Raw genomic sequence first — 12528 nt, forward strand, 5'->3', positions numbered from 1 at the left:
AAATAAGTAATATTTTTTTCCTCAAATAGCTTCTTTTCTGCTAAACGTACTTCTGTTTTCCAGTGGCGGCTGGTGGCTGGTGGGGAAAGCCTTCACTAGTTTCACTTCAGATTACTATCTCAACAGCCGTTTATGAGCACTAATTATTCATATTACACATTTAATTTTGAACAAACTAAAAAAAATATGACTTTAATAATGGTGAGGCTGAAATGGAGAAGCAGCCAGTGTCTTTATACGTTTTTATTCTTGCAAGAGGGTCGTTCTTCTGACACACAGAGAGTGTTTTGCAGTCAGAGAAGACAGAAAGGAAGTCGCACTCAGACAGTTAATAGTCACACATCTCTCTTCAGTGGATGTGTGAGGATTTACTGGTGATCAGATACAACTACTCCTTACATGCACTCAGATATCTGCAGCTGTGTGAACTTACACACAAAGAAAAGCTGCAGATACATTGTTCAAGCTGAGCCCCAAATATGTTCCACAAGAAACCAGACAACTAGTTTCATTTCCTTTATGTTAGACAAAAAACGGCTAACACAACTTAGGCACTTAAAAGCTCTATTGAGAAATGAACAACATGGAAAGCTCAAAAAGCAAACATAATGCTTCATGGCTTTCAGAACTAAAATTATTCCTGATTCAAGCAGAATCAGCAGAAAATAAAAATGGGCAATAACAATGAGATCGATAAAATGAGAAATGAGTTTAATCAATCATTACATGAAGCAAATGGCCTACAAACATTAAGTAAAAGTGAATGAGACAGATCTCTCTCTTTACTGACTTTAATTAACACTGAAATATTTAATCAATTGAAGACAATCCAAGCCGGCAGAAAATAAAAATGAACAATATCAATAAGCTGTTGATAAAATGTGTAATGAGATAAAAATCATATCCTGTGAGATGTGAGAGGCTTTCAGTGTCTACCTGTGGTTGTACAGTGAAACTGAAGTGCAGATGTAGCCCTCAGTGTTTATCAGTGATGCGCGGGTCAATGTATAAACAACCCGCACCCGACCGACGTTTTCAACTAACCCATCCGCAACTCGGACCGCAAAAAAAGAAAAGAAAATATTGTACCCGACTCGCTTCCTGACCCGCATTTTTTAAAAGTAGTAAATGCTCATCGTGGCGTCATTGGGCCATAGACGTACTGTAGGAACTAGGGGTGCGGGGGGGTGTTGCTGTCTGGATGCATATTATTGATAAATGCGATGTTTATGTTTCGAGAAGGCCCACTTTTGGAACAGCTTTTACTGAATGCTGTATGATATACTGTAGCCTAGTGTTATGTAATAAAGGCATGATTTATTCATTTATTTCGATTCATTTTCTTAACAATTAAGATGCTGCATGACGTGTTTATCCAGTCTAATCGAAGTGTGCGTCTCTCCCCCGACTTTCCCAACAAAAATCCCGCCCCCTCTCAGAAAATACATAAAACTGACATTACTGAGCTATATGCGTTTAAAAGCATATTAAAATGGTACAATGGCATTGCTCAGGTCAACGTGTTGGGAAATCGGGCATTTTGTCCCGCGTCAGCATTTATTCAAAAGTTAATAACGCTCAACATTCAAAAGGTAAATAAGGATTTCCCACTTGTATTAGTAGGCTTAGGCTATTTCGCCACGTGGATGCCCACAAGCACATAATGCAGGCATAGAATATGTTAATAAAGTCTTTATTAACACATTTTAGACAAACAAAAATAGGCAGGCTAGTATTATATAAATTACAAAGGTTTAATTGGCATCTTTATTTCAAACGACCCGACCGACCGCGACCCGAATATCATTAAAAATATTTTTGGATGACTCGTAACCGCGGGTAACCGCTCATTTTGGATCAACCCGCACATCACTGGTGTTTATCAACAGTTTAAAATATACAGATAAATATTGTATTTTTTAAATTTTCACAATAAATCTCATTCATATTCAAAGGATATTCAACAAATATCTGCTTGTTCACACACAAATATAAAATTCCTCCAAACACCAGAGAGATGAAATCTTCCCGTCTGCTCCTGATATGATGAGCTCATGATCTGTATCATTAATGTTTATTTGTGAAGGTCTTGTTCTTGTTCACAGAGGCGTAAAGTTGATCCTGCGGTTGATCTTCTCTTCCTCTGATGGCAGCATAAGTCACTGTATCATCATGATCCTGAAAGAACAGATTCTGTCCATCAATGTTTGAACCCCAGCGATTATTATTATTATTATTATTATTAGAGCATGAGCTTGATTTATCTGAGAGTCAAACTCATGTGCTGGTATCTACTCACACTGAGTGATTTTACTGGCTTTGTATTGGAAGAAGTGACCTCAGAATAAGTCACATCATCTGTCTGCTCCTAAACACCAATGCAAACGTGCAGAGAGTCAAGTTTAACACACAGAACAGACATATCTCTCACTATAATATGTAGAATAACACAAAAGCTTTTAAATCACATTATTGAACAGACAGTGAACGTAATGTTTGATGATTTAGTGGACTCACATTGGCTCTTGCAGCGGGAGGAATGGACATGTTGATCGTCTCATTCGTCCCTTTATGATCATTCTCATCTTTGACCTTCAGAACAAACAGTTAAACTGCATGAATGACACTTTATTGAGCTTTAAAGACAGTAATCAAATCTAAATCACTGCATTACTGAACTCACCGCAGAGTCGCCAGTCCCTCTTTTATTATCTGAAAACAAGTGCCTCATGAAATATGAGTATTTATGATCAAACACAATGTTAAGCATTAAGATTTTCAACAATCAGATTTTGTTGAAGCATTAAAATGAATAATAAAAATCTTTTTTGACTTGATAACTCTTTGAGATTGACATTACAGGATTTCTCGGCAGGAATAAACTTCTGTTTGAGAATTTCATATAATCCACATGTTTCTATGATACTTACAGTCTGAACATGATGTGTTTGTTTGCTCATCTGAACTGTTTTTAATTGTTGTAAAGGAGTAAATCTGAAAACTCACCAGCTCTTTTTCTGCAGATCAGCCAGAGAAGAGCAAGAAGGAGAACAGCGACTGCAGCGACAGAAATCACTATGACTGAAGAAGAGATCGAGCACAGAGTCAGAGACGGACAGGGCAGATTGGGGACAATTATAGACAAAGACAAAACACTGTGATTATGTACCTGGTGTCTTTGTAGTCGAATTTGAAATTGAATGATCCTGAGAGTCTGTGAAAAGGACGAATGGGGACAATTATATACAAAGACAAAAGCCATCGACAATGGTGACATGCTTCATGCCGCAATGCATGCTGGGAGCCACCCATAATATAAAACTCAAGGCTCCCAGCATGCATTGCAGCATGAAGCATGTCACACCACACAACTCCATATAGTATGATATTAGACTTTTATTTAGATTTTTTTCAAATATATTTTCTCCAACAGCTCAAGCACACATACAGGCCTATAGCCTAGAAATCTAGATGCACCCTAGCGGCAGCAAAATGTATTTCGCAGCCAGGGGGGTCTAGCAACTCTCAATAGACCTTCTAGCTGCAAAAACCTAAATTGGGTCAGGCCAATCACGTCATGTATAGAGTAGGCGGGGGCGGGCTTAACATATGACGACAGAGTTGCAACGGCTGCCACTTGAAAACAAAGAATGGCAGCTGCTGATGGAGAACAACGGTCTTTCGAATCGGCTTTGGCCGCGACTCGGGAGGACTTGGAGTTAAGTTTTTCTTTGAGAAAAGAGCAAAGAACGGCACTTAAGTCATTCTTAAATAAAGGAAGATGTGTTCGTCGTTTTGCCGGCCAGATATGGCAAAAGTTGAATCTATCAACTAAGCTCCGCTGTTGGGAAAACGCTCTGGTTGGTTGAAGCGCTGTCCTATTGCGTGCAGAGGGAATTTGAAAGACAGACAATAAAAATAAAGAATTTTCATTGAATAGATTGCAAACAAGTTGATGTTCCTGAATTGAAATTTGGCGGTATGGCTCTGTTCAGGGAGTCCTCTGACCTTTCATGAGCACCATGAAATAGCAGAGAGTCAGAGGACAGCAGCAGCAGCATTAGGGAACTCTCACACAGTTTAGGACTGTGAGAGCTAAAATATCCCCCCCAAACAAAACCACACCTGGCAGTCCTCTGAGATACAGAAGATGATTTTATTTTAACAATTATATGCTTAGTAATCTACGAATAATTTGCAATATGTTATAATCAGATGAGTCCTGACCACCCATGAGTTAGCAGAATCAGGGGACAGCAGCAGCATGTTCTGATCAGATGAGTCCCCTGACCATCATGAATTAGCAGAAGTCAGGGGACAGCAGCAGTATGAGGAGATAGCAGCAGCATATAGAGACAGCATTATCAGCATGAGGGGATGCAGCAGCAGCATAAGGGCTCTCACATTATTTTGACTTGATGAGCTATTCCCCCCAAAACAGAAATTGAGTGTCTCGAACGGTGTCGTCTGAGCCACCCTAATTTAGCCATTTATATTATGGTAAAAATTAATTAATCAATTACTGAAATGACTATTCAAGACTGCAATAGCTAAAACATGCTGTTACCTAGAATTATCTGACTTGAGCTGTTTTGACAGTCTGCAGTGTAAGCGCTATGAAGAGATGACTAAGCCATCTTCTGAGAAACAAGCTAGATGAAGGAATTAAACTACTTTTTACCAGCGTAACGTACAGATCAGCAGAAGCGAGCAGCAAGCATGTATGAGCAAACTGAATGTGCTTTAAATAAGGCGCCTTGTTTGAGCTTTGGCCATTGAGCAGCGAGGGGAGTTAACGAGCTAATGCAGATCAGCTGACGGGACAGTGTTCTTAGCAAACAGCATTAGCAGCGTCAGAGCCCGTCTACGGAGAGCCTGCCCACTCCCTATTAAGCCCTATTGTATCGAATTTTGGCTGTAGTACCACCAGAGTTCCACTGGGGGCGATCGCCATGAGTGCAAAATGAATGGGAGTCAATGGGGCTAGACGGCTAAATTTGTCTCTTTCACCCGATTGCCGTTGAGAAATCTCAGATCTGATTGTAGATTTTGCAAGTTCAACGTGGGTTTTAGGTCGAAAGTTGAATGAACGAGTACTTATGTCCTTTTGATTTCTTTCAGGTTGAGTTGTTGTTGCCCATAACACGCTAGCATTCTGCTAATGACGTCAGCATTCTGAGACTTTTTAAAGCAAATAAGTGACTCTAAAAAATCTAACACCCAGCAATGTGTAATTTCTTTGCATCTCCTTTCGAATACAACATTCAAATTACTAGACAAAAAATTATATCCTGAGAAAAGTGGATTTTGAGGGGTATACCGCCATTGACCTCCATTCATTCTGCACTCGTCCCGTGAGCGCCCTCATATGGAATCAGAGTGGAACTGCAACCAGTTCAGAAGCCGGAAGTGTAGTGAGAGTGAAACTTCTCACCATATTAGACATTCTCTGACAGCGTCTTGACTACCTGGCCTGCCAGAACTGACGCTGACGCTCAATTTTAGTTTCCATTCTTATTTTGTTTCCACGATGTGTAAGATGTAGGGCTACCACATCTTTAAATTACTATTAGTATTATTTAAGTAAACATAATAAAATACGTAGACCTACACCACAAAAACTAGTTGAGGATAAATTTGTTAAAATTGGACGATTCCAGTGTTATGGACGTGACATTTGCAGTCAAAACTTGAAATATAAATTCTCAGAAAATGCATTTAATACCAATATTTTGAAACGTCTGTTAATATATCCATACTCCCTTAAGAAAGAAGTCAAGACATTAGAAAAATATCAGTCTACACATGCGTTTTATATTTAATATGAGGGAAATACACATGTGACGTGACACAAAAAATCTTTAACTTTTAGGTGGCAAAATATTTTTTTGTAATTCTATGAATTAGCCTACACTGCGCAAACCAAAAGATATATACCCACCGGATGAATAAAGATCGGCCTCCACAGAACATAAAATATTATTTTTTTATATTACGCATTTATGTTAAAAAAAAAAAAAAAAAAAAAACAATGTTACGAGCGTGACAGTTCTCCATTACGGACATGACTGCTCTGAAAGTGCACAGAGACCTCAAACAGAAAGCACAAAGCCTTTCTTTAAAGTGAATTTAGTTTTTTTATTAATTGTATCTTAATTTTAATCAATGTTTCATCTGGATTTAATAAATAAGAAGTAAATATTGTAGAAAATAGATAATCATGACACGGAGGCGCGGGCGAGTGAACTGGACTCTTGTCTCATAAATGAACTGAAACTCAGCGTAAGGTATGCTACTTGCCTCACAGACCTGAGAAATATATAGAAAGCTTGAAATGTCTACTTTTAAACAGAACAATTCAAAACGAAGGAAAACAGACTGCTTTCTGCTTATGAAATGTGCATTTCTCTCTGGCGCGTTCTGAGAAGATCGCATCGTCAACTTCATCTTTGCAGTCGACACAGAAAACACTTGTTTATTAATAAACAATTAAAATGTCTCCTTGCTATATTTGACATATTAATAATCATACTTTTGCCGGTTCTTTGTGACAGCTTTTAAATGCTTTGTTGGCAGCGCCACCCACATGTTGAACGAGTCACACCGCATCAGCACCGAAAACATGATTTCTTTTCAAATCTAAAATCAAAAATCGTGATACGAACCGAATCATAGGTTTGGTCTATCGTTACAGCCCTAGTAAGATGAGAAAGCAAGAGTTTATGTTTAAAAAAAAAACAATGTCTATCTGAACATCTTTGCCAAGCGCAAAACAGTACAGAAGTAGGCTAATCAATAAATTATCGGGGAGGGTCATGCCTTTTTTCACAATCATTTTGGAGGGTCATAGAAAAATGTATTGCTGGCGAAGGGAGGGTCATGTCTTTTTTGACAACAGATCTCAAAACTCCTCCGGTGGCCCCTTAAATAAAAAACGAACAGTCCCTAAGTAGGCGAATTGAGCATTAGAGTAAAAAAAATAAAAAAATAAAAATAAGTGAAGTCGGCCATTTTCTCTTCAGTTTCATCTGAGCTGTTGAGGTGAATGACAGGACAAACTTTCTCTGGTCAGACAGAAACAAAATGTAGGCAGAGATAACTATTTTTCTTTAAGATAAAAAATATTCTTTTAAAAAAGATATTTAAATCAGTTTATTTCATATTGGAGTCATAAGACACCCAGACTTGAATAACTGAAGTTTTATATGTTAAACTTGTTGCTGAGCATTACGAGTGTACGGCTTATTTTGTGTTTCTCTCTTATTTTGTATATTTGTTTTGTTCACTTTTACATGTATGTTTTTGGTAATTGTGTGAGTGGATGAGCAGTATTTTATGTCTCTTTGGTGTTTTTCATGGATCTACAGTGAATGCGCTGCATGGATGAGCTCAACATATCGTCTTCATGTGATGCTTTCTGTGTCATAGTGTCTGGTTGGTGTACCCTGGGTGTCCACTAGAGGTCTCTTCCCCATACCATCACCACCACATCATGAACTGCATTTCCCATAATCCTTTGTCTGAACTCATCACTGATCATTGCACACAGCTGTTCCCACTCACATTGTTTGCATCTGTCTATTTATACCCTGTCTGTTTCAGTTATTGTCATGGAGTCCTTGTTTGATGTCAGATTGCACTTCTGAGATCTATTCCTGTATTGTTTCTTGTTTGTGGACTGTCTTTGTATGGATTTTGACCCTTTGCCTGGCTGGTTCATTATTACGGATTACCCCATTAAACTGCACATGGATCTTACCCTTTTTGTGTGCATACCGTGACATTCTGGGAGAATCGAGTGAAAGAAGCGGAGTGTTATATGAACACACTACTCTACTGTTTATACTAAACTTGTCATAGAATATGCATAAGTACGCTAATTGGGACACACAATAAAAGTCCATGAAATGAAACTAAAACAACAACTCAATGTGACAATCATACTGTAGAATATGACAGTCATATTTTGATGAGTTAACACTGAAGATAACTCTAGCATTATGCTCTGGAAAGCACTGATGTGAGAAAGACAGTGATGATGTACCTTTAGAAACGTGTGTGTTTCTAGTTGAGGGATCCTGAGAGTGTGTGATGTGGACTGGATTCACTGCTGTTGTTGAATCAGCTTGAGCTGTGAAGATGAATGTTAGTTCAGATCATTAATACTGTACAATATGACAATTGTATTTTGATTCGGCCCATTTGTGCTGAATGCTGCAACATTACATCTACGTGTTATTTGGGTTGCACTCTGCATTTGTATTCGTCATCCTTTTCATGATGCGCGCAGCATAGAACACACTGTCATTGGTTCAAATACACATGTGGTGGGTCTTGTTGATTTTTTAACGACCACGTGACCACCCAAATGTACTGTGGTTCGCTGAAAATCACGTCAATCAATCAGACATACACGTGCATTTATTTTGGATTTTCTTTGGAGACGCGAGCGAGAAAATGGCAACGACAGAGGAGGATTTTGACAGCGAGGGCAGTGACATTGAGTTGGAAGATAGTGAGGAGTTTGAGAGGGAGGAGGTGGTAGAGGATGATTATGATGAAAACATGCCAGATGAACCATTGGATAGAGCACAGGAGTGAGATTTGTGGGACACAGAAGCAGAGGAGGGGGATGGCTTTTACGGATTTCAGGGAGACTGGAGAACCGAGGGTTACCAGCAGTGCAAGGCAGAGCAGCTCACCCGCAAACCGGGGGTGAAACAGCCGATCCCCGAGGATGCTAGCCCCCTGGATGTCTTTTCGTGTATTTTTACCGATGAGCTTTGGGACATGTTGGTGACGGATACTAATCGGTACGCCGAACAGACCCGCGGTCAGACCCACACCAACTCGAAGTGGAACCCTGTCTCCAAAACGGAGATGAAGACATTTATCAGGCTGTGTCTCGCCTTCGCTATATTGAAGCTGCCAGCACGCAGGGATTTCTGGAGGCAGACAAGATGGTTGTACCAGACCAACGTCCCCAAGGCCATGACAAGGGACCACTTCGACATGATCTGGAGGTAATGATTTGTGTTTTGTTTTCTTTTTATAATGAATAACTAGCATAATAACTAGTAATACAATAATGGCATAATGAATAAATAGCATAATAAATGATATAATTATGGTGATGATGGTTGATAGTGATAATAATAAATACAATAATGTTAATATATAAGTAAAATACTGGCATAATGAATAAATAGCATAATAAATATTAATACAATAATGGCATAATGAATAAATTATTATTATGCATTTTCAGATATCTCCATCTCCAAGATAGCATGGACCCTGCTGTGGACAAAACGGACAAGCTCTGGAAGATCCGGCAATGGATGGACTTCCTCCTGGTTAGATTCCAGGCACTCTATGAGGTCAATGGCTTCGTGACTGTGGATGAGTCCATGGTGAAGTACAAGGGACGCCTGGGCTTCCGGCAGTACCTCCCCATGAAGCCGGTAAAGTGGGGAATAAAGGTGTGGGTCATGGCGGAGAGCAAATCAGGCTACGTCACTAGAGGTCGACCGATTCATCGGCCGGCCGATTGATCGGACGATTTTTTGCATTTTTAACATAATCGGCATCGGCCAATATCCAAGTGTATCAAGCCGATTATTAGGCAGGCGCATCTGTGGGCAGCCTAGTGTTGTTGTTGTGGAACACGCGTTCGACGCACGCCGCGCCTAGAGTCATTCTCCAGCAGAGTGAGCAGACCTCATCCAGTGCTTAAGGAAGGAGCTAAGTTCCTTGGAGAACACTCTTTTATATTTAATTAAAAACTTTTGATATGTTACTGCCAACTTAGAGAAAAAACATGAATAGGCGACATGACGTTCAGCTACTTTGAAATTGATAGCGTAGTTGAGGTTGCATTAGCACAGCAGAAGGGTTGCTATCATGTCACAATAAGTAAGCAAATATTTACAGACAGTGAATCTGAGACTTTTATTTGTTCTGTTTGTGTGTCTTATATTTGAAAGGGTTGTCACTCAATGCAGAGAAATAAGTAATAAAAAAAGAGACCAACTATATAGTGAAGGACTGGCTTTGCTTTACTAGCGTCGTTGTCGCTAGGGTTGGGTAGCTACAGATAGACCCGGAGCTAATACGGCACTGGTGCCTTAACGACCGTTATTTACCGGACCGAATATCAACGCGCATTTCTGTGCTTCATATCAGTGCTACTGTTATGTCTGTGCTTCTCTTGGATGCTCTGAAAACGGACGTTAGAATAACAGAAACATCGCTTCGCTGCACTTGACACTAGTCAGCAGTTAACTTTAACATTCCGTTAGCTAGCTGGATTAAACACGGTTAAAATGCTGGCCAAACAGTAGTGTAATGTGTGACTGTATTTCACTGTAGACTAGGGGTGGAACGGTACATGTATTCGTATTGAACCAAAACGGTACAGGCGTCACGGTTCGGTGTATACATTTCCACGGAGAATACACGCTATAAAAATAAATAAAAGTCGCGTGCAAAGTAATGCGGAACTACTGTTAGATACGCGAGTTCTTTAGGGACGCCTAATCTGTAGCTCCGCTTTAGCTCCGGCTGCGATGTAAAGATTGCAATGCTGGAATATGTTGTGTGTGTGTGAGAGAGAGAGAGAGAGAGAGAGAGAGAGAGAGGCGCGGGCGCGATCGAGATCGCAAAGTGTTTACTTATATTTGTGTGCAAACGCGCGCGCGCGTGTGTGTGTGTGAGGCGCGGGCGCGATCGAACAGTGGAAACATAAAAACATACTCTGTCATTTTGTTTATCAGGACATCATTCAAACTGCAAAGTGTTTAAGTTACTGTTAATTAAAATGTTAAGGAAAACAAATATATTAATCTGAAATTAGTAGCAAATTAATTTTCAATTCATTCAGGTACAATTACCAAACATATCTCAAGTTCTTTTTGTCTTTTGTACAAGTGCAGATTGGTAAAGTGTTCAATAAATGTTTTTGTTGAGAAATTTTGTCTATCTTAAGTAATTATTTGTGTTACATTTGATCTTTCAAATAGAGGTTAAAAACAAGCACATAATCGGCCAAATATCGGCCAAAAATAAATCGGCAGCATTAATCGGCCATCGGCCGACCCGGATTTCAAAAGATCGGCATCGGCATCGGCCTGAAAAAAACCATATCGGTCGACCTCTATACGTCACCCATTTTCAGGTGTACACGGGTGCCATTCAGGGTAAGACGGAGAAAGACCTGTAGACCCCTTATTATGGGTCCAACCTGTCCGTATACATGGACAGCTTTTACACCAGTGTGAAGTTGATGGAGGACCTCAAGGTCAGGGGGGTGCAAGCTTGTGGAACGGTGCATGCCAACAGGAAGGACCTCCCCAAGAATAAGCAGCTCACAAAGAAGGCTGAGTTGAACAAGCATGAGTTCAATGTGGCGCAGCGGGATGACTTGACCTTCTGCGTCTGGCAAGACACCAAGGCTGTGATGGTCCTCTCCAACTACCATGACCCGACAGCTCATGGGTTAGTGAGGAGGAAGGCCAATGGTCAACGCCAGACGGAGGTTCGGGTGCCAGCATGCCTTGCTGACTATCAGCAACATATGAAAGGAGTCGATCTTCTGGACCAGATGGTGGGCTACTACCAGATCCATCATCGGTCTACGAAGTGGTGGAGGAGGCTATTCTTTTACTTTGTTATGGTGGCGTGCTGCAATGCCTTTGTGGCTGTCAAGTCTGCGGGAGGAGCGGAGTGGAAGTACAGGAGGGGCGGCTACAAGGACTGGCTGGAGGATCTGACCCAGGAGCTGATCGTCCCCGTCACTGCGAGAAGTGCTCCTAATGTGCTCCCCACCAGCCCAACTGGAGCTTCTACTGAGCATGACGTGGTCCAGATCAACAACAAGAGGAAGACCTGCAGGGAGTGTTCTCTGAAGCACTGCGGCACCGACGTGTGTCCTGGGTCAACTCTGATGGGGTGCAGGCAGTGTAACCTTCCTCTGCACCGTGAGTGCTTCATGTACCATGTCGTTCGCCACAAATGATTTGATCTGACTCTGTGTGTGTGTGTGTGTGTGTGTGTGTGTGTGTGTGTGTGTGTGTGTGTCAGTCAGTCAGTGTGTCTGTCTGTCTGTGTGAGGATAATGCTGTTCAAAAGCCAAAGAGGAGAGATGTGAGCCATGGAGCTCAGAGACTGAGACTGTTCCCAGTTCAACCTCAGGACTTTCCACACCTCTCTCTCATAACAAGATGCCTTGTTCAGTGTGTTGGCATGTTTAAAATGTTATTTGTTATATTTTATATAATTGATTTATATTTGTTTTCTTCCCCATATGATTTTGAGAATTTTTAGAAAAATGTGTTATGTTAGTGCTAAGGGAGCAAGTTTGAATAAAAATTCAATTCAAAGAACTTTATTTATCCGTTAGAAACTTCATTCGTGTTCCCGTGATTCTTCCCCGTGATTAGTTCTCGTAAAACCCATGATTCTTACCCTTTAAAATGTATTTTATTTCATGTTTCTAAGAGCTACAGAGGCTTAGATATTAAGGTTTTG

At 40.4% G+C, this 12528-nt stretch overlaps 1 protein-coding gene across 8 annotated transcripts in view; it reads right to left on the reverse strand.

The window, feature by feature from the left end:
• Positions 1-775: 775 nt before the first annotated feature.
• Positions 776-12528, reverse strand: part of LOC311287692 (uncharacterized protein) — a 412610-nt gene continuing 400857 nt past the window's right edge. For all 8 annotated transcript variants that reach the window (XM_084404701.1, XM_084404705.1, XM_084404704.1 and 5 more), the window contains 7 exons: positions 8045-8131; positions 3170-3214; positions 3007-3081; positions 2684-2712; positions 2518-2592; positions 2300-2368; positions 776-2178 (listed from right to left, as the gene is read on the reverse strand). In XM_084404701.1, the coding sequence (XP_084260827.1) occupies positions 2068-2178; positions 2300-2368; positions 2518-2592; positions 2684-2712; positions 3007-3081; positions 3170-3214; positions 8045-8131 (491 nt within the window). In that variant the 3' untranslated portion in view covers positions 776-2067. The remainder of the gene's footprint in view (positions 2179-2299; positions 2369-2517; positions 2593-2683; positions 2713-3006; positions 3082-3169; positions 3215-8044; positions 8132-12528) is intronic.

This window comes from Rutilus rutilus, assembly GCF_951802725.1.
Source record: "Rutilus rutilus genome assembly, chromosome: 1".
NCBI lineage: Eukaryota > Metazoa > Chordata > Actinopteri > Cypriniformes > Leuciscidae > Rutilus > Rutilus rutilus.